General features: G+C 44.3%; 1 protein-coding gene across 1 annotated transcript; it reads left to right on the top strand.

Moving 5' to 3' along the window:
* The first annotated feature begins 913 nt into the window (after positions 1 to 913).
* Positions 914 to 16,017, top strand: KIFBP (kinesin family binding protein). Its single transcript, XM_051982561.1, has 7 exons — positions 914 to 1,384; positions 4,093 to 4,191; positions 6,700 to 6,779; positions 6,998 to 7,181; positions 9,492 to 9,576; positions 11,290 to 11,399; positions 14,657 to 16,017. Exons 1-7 carry the CDS (start codon positions 962 to 964, stop codon positions 15,533 to 15,535), a joined length of 1,860 nt encoding a protein of 619 aa, XP_051838521.1. The 5' UTR covers positions 914 to 961; the 3' UTR covers positions 15,536 to 16,017.
* Positions 16,018 to 17,772: the final 1,755 nt, after the last annotated feature.

Raw genomic sequence — 17,772 nt, 5'->3', positions numbered from 1 at the left:
ATATCTCCAAGGGCTTGCTTGGTGATTGTGGGTTTGGGGTTCAAACTGAGTGCCAGGCGTCCCCACTGCAGCGGGCTCTCCCCTCCGGGGCAGGCCTCGGCCATCCCCCAGCGCCCAGGCACTGGCTGGCTCTACTCACAAAGACCTCTTCCAGATTCAACGGAATGCATTCCCCTGTACCCCCTTGGGATGACCATTAGGCCCTCCCACCCCAGTTCCCTGCTTGATTGCGTCCCCTTATGGTTTTTTCCTATATTGCCCCGCCCCATTGCAGTGGCAGCTTGACCACAATATACGAGGCTGGACAAGTTCTGAGTTCGAATCTAAAGGCAGACACAACTTCTGCCCCGGTTCTCCCGTTTGTTAAAGAGAGATAGCAACGGCCCCTCCCTCGTGGAGTTAGAAGGACTCCTGTAAGGCGCTTTGCAAACCTTAAAGCGCTACGTAAATGATGGCCTCCATTGTTAGACGGGAGGGGAGCGGGACTGTTGGGTTGGCACGGTGCCTGGCTCACAGTAAGCGCTTAATAAATACTTGGTGGTTGATGGTTTAGGAGAAACTCGAGCGCTCTTCTATCTCCCAGCCCGGCCCTGGGGAACTGACCCGGGCACACAGCAGACTCACAACGAGACTGCGCAGAACAAAACCCCCTTCTGCCCAGGCCTGGCCCGCTGTCACGTGGGGAGGAGCCAGCCCAGCCCCTCAGGACGCCTCTAGGCGCTGCGGCCGCCCAGCTGTCTCGCCAGGGAAGACTGGGAGAGAAGAGTCCCTGAGGGCGCAGCTGCGTCCCCGTGGCAACGGCGCCCGACCTCGCCGTACAGGCTCCGCCTCCTCACCGCCGGCGCCGGCCGTCATTGGCCGACGTGTAAGCGCGGCCCCGCCCCTCGAAGTGCGCGCGGCGTGCGTGGTGCGGGCGCGGCCAGGCGCGAGGGGCAGCGGCCGGGCGGACAAGGCGGGCGCCATGGCGACCCCGGCGGCCTGGGCCGCGGCCTGTGAGAAGTTCCGCACCTCTCTGTCGTTGTCGCAGGTGGAGTCTCAGAAGGATCCGGAGAACGACCCTTACAAGTCTAAGTACCGCGCCAGGGAGCTGTTGCAGGAGGTGAAGGCGCTGTTGGGGCCCGCGGCCGACGAGGACGAGGATGAGGAGGCGGGCGGTGGCCCGGGCGCGGAGGAGGAGCCTGAGGCGGAGCGCGCCGGGCCGGGGGCCGGGGCTGAGCCCAGCACGCGGGCAGTGCGTCTGGCCGCCGTGGAGTTGCAGCTGGGCCTCAATCACCTCGACACGGAAGAGCTGGCGGCCGGCGAGGAACACCTGCAGAACTGCCTGCGCCTGGTGCGGCGCAGCCGCCTCGAGCCCGCCGCCGTGTCCCTGCACCTGCAGGCCCAGGTGGGACCCGGGGCAGGGAGGAGGGGTCCCCGCGGGGAGCGGATTTCCCGCAGCGCCCCGGCTTCTGGGGGAGCGGGGGAGGGGATCTCCGGGGACCTGGCTTCTGCGTGGTTAGCTGGGTAGAGAGAAGGGACCTCCGCTGGGACCTGGAGTGTGGGAGGGGCTCTCCCCCTGAGACCCGGCTTCTGGGGGAGCGAAGGATCCTCTGCAGGGACCCGCCTTCTTCGTGGTTAGGAGGGTAACGAGAAGGGGACCCCACTGGGACCCGGCGTCTGCGTGGTGAAGAAGGCAGAGAGGGGGCCTCCTCTGGGGCGGGGGAGGGGACCACCTGCAGGCCCAGGTCTGACGGAGAGGGCAGGAGCCCTCCGCTTCGGCAGTGTAGACACCCGGTCACCAAGCTGCCGCTCTCAAGCCCGCAAGCGCACTCCCTCTGTGTCCCCCTACGTGCTGGACAGGGGGGGGTGGGCTCGTAAAGAGGGAGACCCCCCCCCCCGTCTGACTCCCCATGAGTTTCCTTGGCAGTGATCCTGGTGCAGTTTGCCCTTTGCTTCTCCAGCTCATTTTCCATATGAGGAAACCGAGGCAGTCAGGACTCTGTGACTTGCCACGGTCACAGGGCTAGAGCCGAACCCAGTCTTCTGACTTCAGTCCCAGTGCTGATCCCTGGGATGTCTCCCCCAGCCAGGCGGGATCTCACGCACCTCCGGCATCACCTGGTCCAAGCCCCTCTTTCCACAAGGGAAGAAAAGAAAAGTGGAGGCCAGGCGCTCCTCTTCCCTCTGTACAGAGGGAGCCCTCGGAGAAGGGAAGGAACGGGCACTGCAGCTAACGCGGTAGTGTGGGAGGGATCATTTTTTATGTCTGCAACATTCATCTTCTGACTCCTCTCCACCTTCTTCCCTCCTTGTTCCCGTTTAGAAATCATCTCTTTAGGGAAGGAGCCAGGCCAGAGGTTCTTAATCTAAGAACTGTGAACTTCAAACAAAAAAATTGATTTGGCAGTTGTGTTTTAATATAAGTGGTTTTCTTTGTAATCCTGTGTCTTTGATTTTATTCATTTAAGGACAAGGTTCTGAGAAGGGATTTCTAAGTTCTCTCTCAGGTTGATATTCCCTGTTCCAAAGTCTTGATGTGAGCTCTGACCCTGGGAGTTCTAAAGACCTTGTTGTTCCCTGTTCTCAGGCCTCGCTGCCCTGACCTATGTTTCTCTAGTTCTGTGCTTGGATCCCACACTTTATTATCCCATGGAGTTGACTTGGGGGTTTTAAAAAAGTTTTTTATGTAAATTCTTTCTCCCCATAGTATTTTTTTTTTCAAATACACTTAAAGGTAGTTTTCAAGATTCATTTTTGTAAGATTTTGTTCAAATTTTTTTTCTTCCTCCTCCCCAGGATATCAAGCAATCTATTATAGATTTTACATGGACAGTGTTTTAAAATATTTCCATGTTTGTCCTATTGTGTAAGAAAAATCAGAATAAAAGGGGGAAAAAACAACAACAAAGAAAAATGAAAATGCTGTGCTTTGATCTTCATTCAGTCTCTCTGGATGCAAATGGCATCTTGCATCCCAACTGTCTCGGATCACTGCATTGCTGAGAAGAGCTAAATTGTTCACAGTTCTTCATCACACAGTCTTGGTGATACTGAGTACAGTGTTCTCCTGATTCTGCTCATTTCACTCAGCATCAGTTCATGTAGGTCTTTCCAGTCTTTTCTGAAATCATCCTGCTCCTCAGTTCTTATAGAACAATAATATTCATATCACTGCTTATTTAGCCATCCCCCAATTGATGGACAGTAGACCCAATTTCTAATTCCTTGCCACTACAAAAAGAACTCTGGTGACTCCTGCAGAAGGATCCTTGGAGTTCCTGCCTCTGACACAGATCATTCCTGACATTCAGGGCCCTTTATTTTCTAACATTTTTATTTTTCCGACCTCCCACTCTTTTCAGTAGAACCTTCTTAGTCCGACGAGATCAGACTGTTCCTTCGTTCCCATTGATGATCATCCATTTGTGGAATGGCCTTCCCATCACATAATGTCTGAGTTCGAGGGCTCCTCTGGGCCTTCTGAAGTCGTAGCTCTGGGGGAGCCTTTGTTACCTGTCCTAGCCCATCCTCTGAACTCTGTTAGCGCTGGCTCCTCTGACTTGTACAGTCCCTGTCTGATGTGCAGATAGAGTGGGGCACATCCTGGCCAAGTCCCTGTGGGTCTGGAGCGGGGCAGGGCTCAGCATCTGGAAGGCGCTGCCATTCCCAACGGGTGGTGACAGATGTCTTAGAGGATGGTGGCCGCCTCTGGTGGGGAGGCGTGGGCAGCAGCAGCGTCTGTGCTCGGATGCTTGGGGATTGTCAGCCAGAAGGCGAGTCCTGGGTCCAGGGGCCCCATGCTGGAGACTACCTTCGGGGAGCTACAGTCCACCTGAGGAAGCACGGCCCCTATGATGTACTGGGGAGAACATGGTGAAAAGGCTCGGCCCTTCTGGTTGGTTTGCTGCAGTGCCCATTTGGCTCATCAGGCCAGAAATGATTCGGAGCCCCAGCCTTTTTCTGCTCCGGGTCTGCCTACTCCTAAGCAACACTAACCTGCTGAAAGGGCAGCGATGCCCTTCATCCCTGTGGACCATTGTTTTCTATAAAATGAGTGTAACATTTTCTCTGTTTGTAATTTCTCTGATTGTAATTTGTCTCTCTTCCTTCTAGAATAATCTGGGTATCCTGTGGTCCGAAAGAGATGAAATTGAGACTGCACAAACATACCTAGAGTCTGCAGAAGCTCTGTATAATCAGTATATGAAAGAGGTATGGGAAGCTTTCAGAGATCAGTTAGGCAGAAGTTAATAGGGGAAAAAAATCCGATGTTCTGGTGAGACTTTAGATCCCTGGAGCCTCCCTAATTAGGTTGGTGTGAATGCTTATGCCATAGATGAGGATGACATTGCAATTTTACAAATATGTCCTGATGTTATCCCTTTCAGCAGGATTGGTTGGGAGATGGATGATGTCTGCTACAGGAATTTGTGTAGTGGTGAGAGTCTGTGCTGTTGCAATTTAAAAGGGTTTAGAAATTCTGAATTGTTTTCTCAGACTTGCTTTAAGAATTGTTGTGCTTTCAGGAAAGCAAATAAAAGTCTAATTCTGAAACCTTTAGGACATCACAATTCATAAACAACTGCATTAAAGCAGATTTTTAATTGTTTTGAGAATTGAGGGGCATTACATAAATAATTGGATATTATTAAATTAAATGCTTCTCAAAACCAAAAAAAGAAGTCATTCTTTTATTTTCGTCATTTTCAAATTCGGGTTTTAGGGCATACACACATGCATAAATACACACACACACACATACACACACACACACACACATACATATAGTTTCTGTTTGAGTACACACTGGGAATATTTGTAGTGGTTTTATAGACATGTGTATTATCCAGTTATTGATGTTGTAAGAAAACATTTAATACATTTCACATTAGTGATAGCAAAAAAATTCATAATTTCATTATTTTTTTTTTTTTTAAATAAGAGTACACAGGAATTTTATATGTCTTAGGAAAGCTGAGGTGATATAATACAGAGAATAGCACCTGGATCCATGTGTTCCAGGTGGCTCTGGTTTCTGCTGCTGACTAGTCATATGCCTTGGAGTACATTCTATAATGTCTTTCTCCCTCTGTGAAATGGCAGCACTACTCGCTGCTCTCGGTTTTTATGTCATAGGGTCATTGTAAGCACTACATCAGACCCTTACTGGGAGTAGCTATTGAAAAGTGGCCCGTGCAAATAGAAGGAGGTTTCCTGGTTGCTCATTGTGATTTATTACACAAGTGAAATCACATAATAATCAGAACAGGATTGGTTATTCTAAAGCACTGATTTTTAGGGTACTAAAAAAGCATTCTAATTTAAGGTGCATCTCCCAGAATAAGCTGGATAACATGAAGCTATGGTATCAGTAACAACAACAAAAGTCCAAAGCACCTCTTGGTAAAAAGGAATGTTGAAAGTCAAATCTGTAAATAGAGTTCAAATGACCCCTTTCTCCCAGGTTTGTTGTACCTCTTCAGAAAGGCAAAAAACTCCAGCAAGATGTTTACTAATGTGCCTTCATGCACATAAACTAAGGACTCTTTTACAGTAGTAAGTGTCAGGACTTCACATATATGTGTAGAAAAAAAATTTAAATAGAATTTAGTATGTCTTTATGTCACTGAATTTTGGTGGTAACATGACTACACATTGTAAAGTCTTGTTTTTTACCTATCCTTATGTTGATAGGAAAACAGGGAGCTAATTAATGAGAGAAGTGGGGGAAAGGCTGCTTTGACTCTTCTTGGGGAAAAGGGCATCTGCATCCTAAGAAAAGATAGACATGACATAGATTACTGTGTTTGTGGGTGTCCCCAACAGCGAAGCCTGTCTTATGAATATTAAACAGTTTTCTGAATTGTTGACAGGGCTGTGGAGTAGCCTTGCCACAGCAGCGCCTTTGTCAGGGCCTCTGGAGACCTCCTTGTCCATTGTGACCTGCCTTAGCAATGCTTTTCTGTTTCAGTGGCTTCAGTCAGCCTAGGAGCTGAATTAGAAATCTGTTCAGAAATCCCATCAGCATGATAGGCTTCTTTTGGAAAAGGGTTGAGTTACTGCTTGGAGCTGTCTGCTTAATCCAATGTAAGGCGCATCACTGATGGTCATGTACTTACGAAATCAAAGTTGGGCAAAATGAAGAAGTATTCTCTTATTGGCAGTTGCCCTGAGAAGGTCATCCCAAGTTGGGGGAACTTAGAGTAAAAACACTTTTTTATTCTGGAAGGGAGTTATACATTTTCTTGTTACAGAGGAAAAGCTGAGAATGTCTGAGTATTTGTTCTTAACTTTTTCCTACTGATCAATTTAAAATGGTATTGCCATGTAAGATCGTGTTGTCCACTGGTTGGTTCAACTTCTGAATGTGTGGGAAAAAACCGGAGTCTCGGACTTGCCTACCGAACTCTGCCTCTCTCATAACTGTGAATTGGGGAGTGTTGCTGGCCCAAGCAATGAAGATATTTTGTGATGGTTTCTTAGCGGGGAAAGATTTTTGGGGAATTAGGAAACAAAGCCTGGATTGCAGTAGTGTTTCAGCCTCTCATTAAATCTTAAATTTGAGACTTTAGCTTGGGTAAAATTGAGTGTGATGTTCCATCTGTGGACCTAATTGTGTTGTGTTCTTAGCTCAGTAGTACTAGTGAAAAAGATGACTTTGGGCTTTCTCCTTTTCACCAGAAGAGGGAGCCTGGTATTCACAAAGCATCTCTCTTCTAGATTGGGAACCCTCCTCTTGATCCCAATGAGCACTTTCTGCCCGAGGAAGAGAAGCTTACGGAGCAGGAGAGATCCAGAAGGTGGGTGGTCAGTGTTCCCAAGTGACCTTCAGTAAAGCTCAGAAAGGCTGCCTTCAGTGTGTAATCAATTCTTCTTGTGGAAGGTTTTTAAGTGGAAATGTGTGCTGCTCCTCTTATCAGTGATAGCACAAGTGAGATTCCTTCTTGGGGTAGAGTTTGGACTAGCTAGCATTTCTGCAATTCTGTGATTCTCTGATCCTGACCTGTTGTCATCACAGATTTGAGAAGGCGTATACTCATACCTTGTATTACCTGGCTCAAGTCTATCAGCACTTGGAAATGATTGAGAAAGCTGCTCAGTATTGCCACACCACCCTTAAACGACAGCTGGAATACAGTGGCTACCACCCTGTAGAATGGGCTATCAACGCTGCTACCTTGTCCCAATATTACATCAATAAGGTAAGCACTTTTCAGAAGGAAAGCCCAGTGGCTACTCTGGATGGTCTTGAAATGGAGTCCTGAATAAAGAAATCAGAATTCTGTTTTCTTTCTTATGCTCATGGTAAGAATTCCTGATGGGAACTTTTTCTAGCCACGAAATCGGGAAGTCTTTCTGGCCACAAAATCAAGGTTATTTCCCTGATTTTCATGACTTGGATGGAAAAGTCAGCCTGGAACTTCCAGCCTTGACCTTCCAGCTCATTCTGACCCTGCAATATCTATAACAGAGCCTGAAGGAGAGGCCAGCATTCCATTTTTGAACCAAGGTTCAAATGCTGGTCTTTCCAACGTGCACTTTCTTCTCTCTCTGTCTCTTGGTTTCCTTATTTATAAAATTGAGGAGTTGGACTAGATGATCTGTATTAAGTTAAATTGAGCTTTTATTTTGTTTGCAGAAATAGCTTTATCTTTATCAATTGTGGGTGCTCTAAGTAACTGTAATCTAATAACTTGTCATAATTTCATGAGGAAGTTGATAAATCGCATGTGATATGTTTCAGTTATTCTGAGTATTACCTTCTTTGTGATAATTTTTGCCAAAAAAAAAAAAAAAAAAAAGAAAGAAATTATCTTGGCTTAATTCCTATTCAGTGTATTTGTGAAGGTTCTTTTTTGAACTCATATGTATTATAAGAACCTTATAGAAGGATGCTTTTTAACTGGCTTCATTTGCCAAGTCCTAGAGTCCTCCAGAGTCTCAAGTCCTCACTGCTACATAAGTTCCTGTTCCCAGGAGCTGAGGTCCTCTGGTGTGTTAGTTTAGCATGTTGAGCCCTCCTCAACTGTCCCAAACTGCCTCCTTCATCACAGATTTTTCACCCTAACTCCAACACTTACTAGCTCTGTGACTGTGGGCAAAATACTTGGGCCAGAGCCTCAAATTCCAACACTTGAGATTTTTGGATCACCATTATTTAATGCTGTAGACCAAATTCAGGGTAAAGTCTCCCTATGTTAGCTATCCACAAACATCCTCTTGAAAATCCCATACTGGAAAATGAAGTCACTCTCATTTCATACATTGTTTGGGGACTTGGTTGTGTCACCTGCTGGTGTGGTCTAAGCCAAACTTAACAGATGATCAAGTGGAAGGCCGATGCTGCTAGGCAGCTGTCATGTTTATCAGCAGAAGCCATCAAATGTCATTCTCTCCCATGTAATATAAGAATGAGCTGTGCTGCTCTGGCCAGCAGGCTACTATGGAGAATCCCTTCACAATCTTGAGACAGTTTAAACTAGTTTCTTAATGATAGTGTCTGTTTTTGAAAATTACAAATTCTAAAATTCTGCTACTAAAATAATTTCTTTTTCCAGGCTTGGGTAATGGACTTTCAAGAGCTGTGTGAGATGTCTCTCTATTTGCAAACCATGTGGTGAATAGAAAAGGGGAATAGTTGGTTATCAGAATATACTTCTTGGTATTTTAAAAGCAGATAACTTAATTTTAAAATTTAACTAACTGTTCCCTTTATGTAATCTTTTATCTTGTCTAGGAGGCCAGGTCTTGGTTGACCTTTTATTTTAGTGATTTAGACTAAAGGATTTAATAGAGGAAGCATTAGTTTGAATAAAAGCTGATAAAATCTCTTTATCTACTCACTGTTAGCACAAGGAGAGCTCATTTTTTCCCCATGCTGTTGTGCCCTAGCCAATGCAGATTCATAAGTTGGATGCCTCTTTGTTTTTCAATCTTTCAGAGAGTAACACATGATTCAAAAACTACAAAACCTTAAGGGACAACCATAAGCCACCCCATCCAGGCCTCCATATAGATTTTCCCATCGGGAAGCTAAACACAGCTGGAGGGAAAGGCCAGGGAGGTTTTATACCCATACTTCCCCCTGTTCTTGGGGACTGTAGCTCTATATCATGGTTCTTAACCATTTTTGTGTTCCAGACTTTTTTGGCAATTGGATGAAGCCTATAGGCTCTTTTTCAGAATTATGTCTTTACATGCATAAAATAAAACATATAGGCATACAAAAAAATAGAGTATATACTCCATGATAAAAAGCCCTCCTTCAGATGGTATTCTTAGTCAATTCTTCATGTTTAGGGAACTGCACTAGTTTCTTCTCAGGCTTACTTATCTAATCAAATGAGAGGTTGTATATGTGAGTGTATCTTGTGTGCTGCAGAAAGGGATTTTTGGTAGGATTTTTAAATAGCTTTTACTACTTTAGCTTTATTTAGAGATTGCGTTTCCTGTTAATAGTTTCCAGTCTAGAAAATCAAATCTCATTTCACTGTTGATTGCTTTTCTCATAGCAATGTTTTATGGAGTCCAGACATTGTTTATCCGCTGCCAGTGTCATCTTTAGCCAGGCCGAACAAACTCCATCAACAGAAGACAGTGAGTGTGGGTGTTTTTATATTACATAATTCTTGAAAGCATTTTCTTAACTGTGATGAAGATAACATGTCAGAAATTAGGGTATGTTTGGCAGTTGGCAGTTGCGGTAGTATGTTGACCAATTTCTTTGGTAATAGCAAAGTTTATTCTGAGTCACTCCCAAGCCAAAATTCTTAATTTTGGAAATGAGAGACTTTTTCCTCACTCTTTAGTAACTTGTTGGGATTTTGAGAATGTGTTCCTGGGGCCCTGAGAGCTTTCGCTTGTCATATTCCTCTCTCTGAACTGAATGATCTTGATTTACTGAGTTATTTGCATGTTTTCTCCCCCATTAGAATGGGAGTTCTAGGAAAGCAAGAGCTGGGTTTTTGCCTTTTTGTGATTAGCACAGTACTAAGTCCTTAATTAATGTCAGTGCATTGAGAAAGTGAGTAAGTGACTTGTTCGTGATCCCACAGCCAATGGGGATCAGAAGTAGGATGTCAGTCCAGGTCTTTTGACTCTGGAACCAGAATTTCTGTACACTACATAAACTGTTCCTGACATTTAAATTATACCAAATTGATTCTAAAATGGAAAAGACTGAACTTTTCATAAAGTCAAGTAAGAGTTACTCCTTAGATGATTCTTGGATATTTTGAGAAAATCAGTACTCTGGGCAAGAATTGAGAGAGCTTAATTCCAAAAAAAGCCTGTGGTGTAATTTGGTTGAGAAGTCATTTTCTTGAGTCTCTTCCATATGAAAGAGCTGACGATATTTAACTGGGAGAAGAGAAGGTTTGGAGCTGGGGAAACATCCTCAGAGGACACCCAGAAGCAGAGATTTGAAGTTACAAAGCAAGCAAATGTAGACTTATTTCAAGAAAAACTTTCCAATAAGGGACTGTTCAAGGACAGAATGGACTCCTTCAGAAGATTGTGTGCTGAAATCTTGTGCTGAGGCTAAATGGCCACAATGCATATTCTGTGAAGATTCTTTTTTCGTTATGGACTTTATTGGAAGGCCTACGATGTTCCTTCCAACTCTGGATTCTCAGGTTCTTTGGGCTTTTTAAAGTCTCATTCATTTAATGTCAGTTTTGTAATTGATATGGATGGTTGAGTTAGGATAGCTATAAAGATTTTAAAATCTAGTTTCTAAGAATGAAGTTATCAAAAAGCACGAATCTAGAGAGAAAAGATCGCATATTTTGTTCTGTTTTGACCATGGGTCAGATTATTAGCTTGGGAGTGTTCATCAGTTTTGTTCTTTACCGTTTGCCTTCATTGCTACTAGACCCAAATTTAAGAGTACCAACATAATCATGACTTTACCACCACACTCTCTGTTGAAATTTTTACTAGTTCACTGTTTGATTTCACAGTGACAGGATCCAATTTTTTTGTTACCTGGTTAAAAGAAAGTATGCTAACTTGAAGGGTAAGTGTTGGCTATATTAATTAAAAATTTCTTTCTGTCCTTTATTACAGAAAGAAATTCTAATTATAAGTAGTGACAAATAATAGATTCTGAAGAAGTACTAATAGATGGAATAGTTGGGGTGTTTTTCTTTCATAATTTAAAAACCTCCACTGGATATAATGAGGATTGATGTTTTTGGAAGCCTACAAACATCATTTTGAAATGCCTAATTAAAATGCTTAATGCACAGAACTTTGAAAGGTAGCTAAATCATGAATTTTAAAGATGGCCTGTGTTGTATGTCTTATCAGCCGAAACAGAACAAGACCAACAAGATCTTCGTCAGAGAAAAGCAGAAATTGCCAGATGTTGGATTAAATACTGCTTGAATCTCCTACAGAATGCACAGGCCTCCCTGGAGGTAGGACAGACAAAAAGAATTGTATTTGTGTTTAGGTTTCTCTCAAGCTTTAGCTTACAAGCCTATATGAAGGAAGTGTTTGATAAATAATTTCTGAGTACTTGGTGAATTCATAACAGAAAAAATGTGGGAGAGGGGTTAAGTGGACAGAATCCTTTCATGGACAGATAGGGCTGAGGAAACAAGTTGACAGTTTGGCTATACCCATGAAGCATTTTTAATGAAACTGGAAGGAAAGGGGGCACTTGGACTCAAGTGAGGGAGAGCTGCGAACATTTCTTTTAAGCATGTATGGATTCTCATGTTGGCATTTACTGAAGTGCTATCTGTGGGGCCAGAGCCAGGCCTGGAGACAGCAGGCCAGGGGGAGGGTGGGAAGTCTGCCCTGGGGGGGTGGGGGTGATGGTGACACCATTCTTTGAGGGTTAAAGGATTAACTTGGTAATGATCAACCTCTCTGTGTACCTCCCCATCTCTACAAAATTTTAGAATAATCTTCACATAATAAAATAGTCGCACACAAAAGTTTAAAAATCACATTTTTTGATAGAGGTATGAGGTCAGTAAGCATTAATAAAACATCTATTGTGTGCCAGGTATCAGGCTAAATGCTTTACAGACACTGCATTTGGTTCTCACAGCCACTTTGGAGGAGGCAAATTCTATGGTGATCTCCATTTTACAGTGTAGGAAACAGGCAAAAAAATGAAGAGCACGCAGCTAGCAGATGGGAGACCCGGCATCTTCTCCACTGCACCAGTCAAGGGCAGGGCAGGGTGGGCTTTGTTCTTCTGAAGTGTCCCCGGTGTGCCCGGCTAGTTCCTGGAGATACAGATGTGAATGTGAGATGGTCCCTGTCCTCGAGAAGCCCAGCTCCCATTAAGGGAACACTGTGGAGATGGCATGATCTTCAGGAGAAGGGAACCACAGGCTGGCAGCTGTCCCAAAGTACAACCACTAGGGAGACTAGGGACCCACATTTGGGGCTCACCGTTGTCATATATGTTCTGCAGGATCTCAGGTAAAGCCTGTGCCCTCCACAGCCCCAGTCTCTCCTGTAGGATGAGGGGCCTTTCTGCTCTGGGTCTGCCAGCCTTAGAGTAGCCAGGGCAGGATTGATTTGTAATTACCTGGCACGTGATCTATTATACATATACTGTATATCACAGAATATATCCCAGAGCAGAAGGAAGTTGGTCAGGGTTTGCCTTTCTGGGCAGGATAGTATTCAAATATCTGAACTGGGTAGGCCAGGTGGAGGTCAAGCATGGTCTGGGCCAAACTGTGGCCCGTTAATGCAAGGCTCCTTCACGTGGGCTCTGTGAACTTTCTAGTATAATTACATTTCAGTGTGCTTAGTTTCCCGGAGGTTGTTTGACTTAAAAGTTGGATTGATTCCAAGAAGGGTTCCATAGTCTTCCCCGGGCACCCGGAAGGAGCTGAGACATGGGGGTCCAAGAACCTGGCTTTGGGGAACACTCCAGAGCACCTAGCATTCACATGACAGGAGAGAAGAGGAGGACTCCTTATAGACCAAAGGTCTTCCACATACTCCTAATTGAAGGTGACATTGTACTGATTCAATTAGGCCTAGACCACGGCAGCCTCTAAAATAAGGTCTGTGATCACCTCCAAATTTGGCCAGGTGACCCACACAGGCTCGTTGGACAGACACGGAATAGACGCTTGTGAACCGACAGGGCACAGGGTCCGAACTTGTCAGAGGATAAGAGCAGACTCTCTTGGGTTTGGGAAGTAAAACAGTGCTTTTGGTAATCCCAGGCTTCTCCCCAAAGCAAAAGCCATCAGCATTTTTCTAGTGACAGAGTTGGCAACAAGTCAGAGACAGTGATGGTTTCTGCCTTGGGAGAACTTTCAAGCCTGTGACAGCCATAGCATTGAAGAAGCAATTATGTGCCAGGTACTAAGTAAGCACCAGAGGCACAAGTAGGAACAAAAAGACAGTCTGCCTGCGGGCTGCGAGCACTTAAAAAGAGCCAAGCAGGGCAGGGACCATGGGAGAGAGCAGCCCAACAAAGTAAAAAGGGAGAGGACAAATGGAAGCTCCAGGAGGCAGCAACTAATTAGAATGGGAATAAATTCAGTAAAGGACAGAATAAAAATGTTAAGCCAAGAGAACCTCAGCACACTTGATGTCAAGGGCACATCAGAGGGAAACTAGAGTGAAGAATAAGCAAGAAGCTTATTTGGGGTAGATAGCGGTTCTTAGAATCCCACCTCTCTACCCCCCAGTCTACACAAGTGGAAGCAGAGGACACCCATGGCAATCCCAGGAGACTATTGAGGAGATGAGATGGCAAGAGGTATCTGAGAAAGAGATTTGGGTGAGCTAGTGAGGGGAAGGTATTCAAAAAGAATTTAAAGGGTTTTGTCTATTGAATTTTAAATGGAACCTTGCTTATTGGCCTACATAGGCCCTGAGAGCGATAGTGGGCAAACTAACTGCCCTGATTTCCTTTGGTGTGCTGAAGCTCATCCGGTAAGTTTGGCTTTCTGGATGCATGGGGCTGCTCCACGTCTTTGTTGTTGCAAAATGGAAAGGTCTGTCGGAGCACCTGGAGTGCTTCTCTGCCCTGTGGCTGTTTCTTGATCACATGAAGGTGGTGACCATTTTTGGTGTTTTGACTTGGGTCTCTTGACTTACCTGCTTATTAGTTTTTTTGTAGGATTTATTATACAAACCTTTTGGGGGAGATCTGGCTTTAAAATTTCCATGTTCCTTACCAGCTTCAATTTTCCTTACCCTTCTTATATCAAAGGATTCTAGGAATAAGGGCTGGAAGGGAATGTTGGACTCAACCACTCCAACTTCTTAGAAAAAGAAACTGAGAACCAGGGGAAAAGAACCATTATTACCCTGGATATCCTCATTTTCTCCCCACATTAGAGATGGTCATTTTATATTTATATAATATCTATTCATAAATTGTCATAATTTTATGTCCCTGCTAGGAAGGAGATTAATAAATGGTGATCTGTATAGCAGGTAAATGAATCTCTAGAGAATGTTCTATGGTGAAAAGTTGTCTGAACACAGAGGTTTCTTTACTTTTTTCCTTTTGTTTAGTTAAATATTCTGCCTCTACTTGGCTTACTTAACATAGTCTAGAGGAGAATGTTAGTTCTTTCTCTTGTGTTAGCCATTGGGAGTATAATAAAAAAAAAAAAGATGTTCATTATTAAAATGATAGTAGATTGAGGTCCTGCTTTAGCCTTTTGCTTTTCTTCCTTTTCAGGACAACATAGGAGAACTTGACCTTGATAAGCAGGCTGAACTCAAAGCTCAGAGGAAAAGGGAAGAAGATGAGAAAGAAAACGGCAGGAAGAAAGTGGTCCTCTTTGGCACTAGCGACGTGTGCGACGCCATCTTGGCCATGGAGGAGAAGGTGGCCTGTGTGCCCCCGTTAGACTTTAGGGAAGCCAGGGAGGTGTTTTTAGTGGGTCAGAACTACGTGTTCGAGGCCAAGGAGTACTTTCAGGTTGATGGGTACATCACTGACCATATCGAAATTGTCCAGGACCACAGTTCTCTGTTTAAGGTGCTGGCCTTCTTTGAAGAGGACTATGAGAGGCGCTGCAAGATGCACAAGCGGAGAATAGACATGCTAGAGCCCCTCACGGTAGACCTCAATCCACAATATTATCTGTTGATCAACCGGCAGCTTCAGTTTGAGTTGGCCCACACCTATTATGAGATGATGGACTTAAAGGTAGCCATCGCCAACAGGCTAGAGGAGCTCGATTCACACACGATAAAGAAAATCAATTCCCTGGCCCAGTCAGCCATCAAGTACTATGAACTCTTCCTAGACTCCCTTAAGGACCCCAATAAGGTATTTCCAGAGCAGCTCGGAGAAGACGTTCTCCGTCCTGCCCTGGTAGCCAAGTTCCACATTGCTCGACTCTATGGCAAACTCATCACTTCTGATGGTAGGAAGGAGCTAGACAACATGCAGGCTTCCTTGGAATACTACACGTTCTTGGTTGACTACTGTGAGAGGTACCCCGAGGCCGTCCGTGCCGTAGACACTGAGCTAGAACTCAGTAAAGAGATGGCAGGGCTGCTGCCAGCCAAAATGGAGAGGCTGCGAGCCAAGCTGAGTCCCTTTACTTAAATCCTTATCCCTGGTCATGGAAATGTGCAATAGAGCAGGGTCCTTCAGCCTCAGGCCCCTTCCAGGGTACTTGCCTCCAGTGTGTAGGGAAGCACAGATAGCTCTCTCCGACTCACTTGTCAGTAAAATGAGTTAACAGTTTTTGTCTTGATTTTGTACATTTTTTTCTGTAAAATTTGTGTTTGAGATGGCTTGTTCCCTACCTTTCCTGCAGAATACTACTTAAAAGGTGACTCAAACGAATTTGCTGGATGTAACTGGGGTATAAAAATTAACTTTTTTAAGAGAAATAGATTTTCCCCTGGGGGGAGGGGGCAAAAACCCATGAGTTTCCTGCATATTCCTAGAATCCTAACTTCCCAAAGAAATGTTTACCCAATGATAACTAACCTATAATTTATTTTGTATGTTGTAAAATTCTTGTCTATATTATAGGAAAAAATTATTAGAGATATAATAAACGACTTGCTTCACTAACAGAATGTTCGTTTAGTTACTTTTTGTCATCGTCTTAGATCCGGGCTGATTCTGACCATCTCTGTGGTTACCACGGTTATTTCAGGCTGAGATGTACAACTTGGGAATAAAATCTAAAACTCTCATCGTATGGAGACTCCTGGCCTCCTCATGTCCAGAGGTGACTCTCGAGCCACCTTGCGAAGGACAATCTCTGGAAGGTCTTGCCAGAGTGCAAGGTACTTGGAGGGTGGGCCAGGCAGTCAGGCTCGTCATCTGGGGGAGCAGCACAAGGTGTGGGGCTCAAGTCCTGGGCAGCAGGGCAATTGACCTTTGGTCCTAGATTGCTCATTTCTGCTTTTACAGTGACTGGGTTAAGAAAGCAGGGAAAGGATGCTCAGGATCACAAAATTTCCTCTGGCCGGTGGGCTGTAGGGACAAGCTATATCCATGTTGACAGCCTTATAAACAACAGGCAAGGGGAGCAGGAAAAGGAAAAGGATCGGTGGTGAATGGGAAACGAGAGGATGAGCCAGAGCCAGTCTGTGCATGGACCCTGGCGGGCTAGGGCAGTACCGGGCATGTGTGAGCTGGCAATCTCCGCAGGCTGCTGCTCGGCCAGCAGGGCACCTTCCCTGGGGGCTAAATGGGCCCTTCAGGCGCTCGAAATTGGACAGGTTCCTCCTTCAGACAGAATCAGAAGTGATCTGGTGCCTGAAAGGGAAGTCCTGTGTAACTGAGGGTTCTCCTAGCCATCATTGGAACGGGGACTGAGTGTGTACATCCATTAGTATAGATACTGATTGATCTTTCTGGGTCTGACTAAGAAGGGAAGGAGTCCAATGTGCTTTCCACTAAACCACTATATTTTGAGCATTTTTCCATGTGACTATTGATAGCTTGGAATTCTTCCTTAGGAAACCATGTGTGTTTGCTGTGACCATTTCTTTTTTGGGGATTTTTTTTAATGAGTTTGAATTAGCTTCTCTATCTTAGAAATGAGACTTTTCTCAAGGAAAATCCCCTTTCCTCCTTCCCCAGTTATCCATTTCCCTTTTAATTTTAACTTCAAATTGGCTTTAGTTGTACAAAACTTTATTTAAATTTTATGTAGTTAAAATGTCAGTTTTATCTTCTGTCATCCTCTCTATCTCTCATTTGTTGGGAGCCTATCCATATAGATGAATGGCCATTTTCCCCTTGCTCCTCAAATTTGTTTTTGATGTCATCCTTTATGACTTAATTATGTATACTTTTTGGAGCATATATCTAGTGAATCCATATTTTCTGCTAGATAGCTTTCTAGTTTTCCCAGCAGTTTTTGTCAAATAATTATTACCTTAGTAGTAGGGGCGGGTGCTTCAGGTATATCAGATACAAGCCTACTATATGTTTCCCCACTTCCCTGTTCCGCTTTTGTTGTTTCCCATAAGATTCTTGATCTTTTGTTCCAACTGAATTTCATTATTTTCCTAGTTCTGTAGAGTAATTTTTGGTAATTTAAGTGATGTGACACTGAAAAAATAGATTAGCTGTAATTTTTATTATACTGGCCCTATTTACACATGTGTATTAAGATTTATCCGATTATTGAGGTCTGTATTTGTACAAAGTATGTTTTATGATTACTTTCATATAGTTCCTTTGTGTCTTAGCTGGCAGACTCCCAAGTTTTTTTATACTTTCTGTATACTTTAAATGGAATTTTTCTATGTATCTCTTCCTAATGGTAATATACAGACATGCTGGGAATTAAGTGAATTCATTTTATATCCTGTAAT

The sequence above is a fragment of the Antechinus flavipes genome, chromosome 2 (genome assembly GCF_016432865.1).
Source record: "Antechinus flavipes isolate AdamAnt ecotype Samford, QLD, Australia chromosome 2, AdamAnt_v2, whole genome shotgun sequence".
NCBI classification, from domain to species: domain Eukaryota; kingdom Metazoa; phylum Chordata; class Mammalia; order Dasyuromorphia; family Dasyuridae; genus Antechinus; species Antechinus flavipes.
This window is presented reverse-complemented; position numbering and strand designations above follow the sequence as displayed.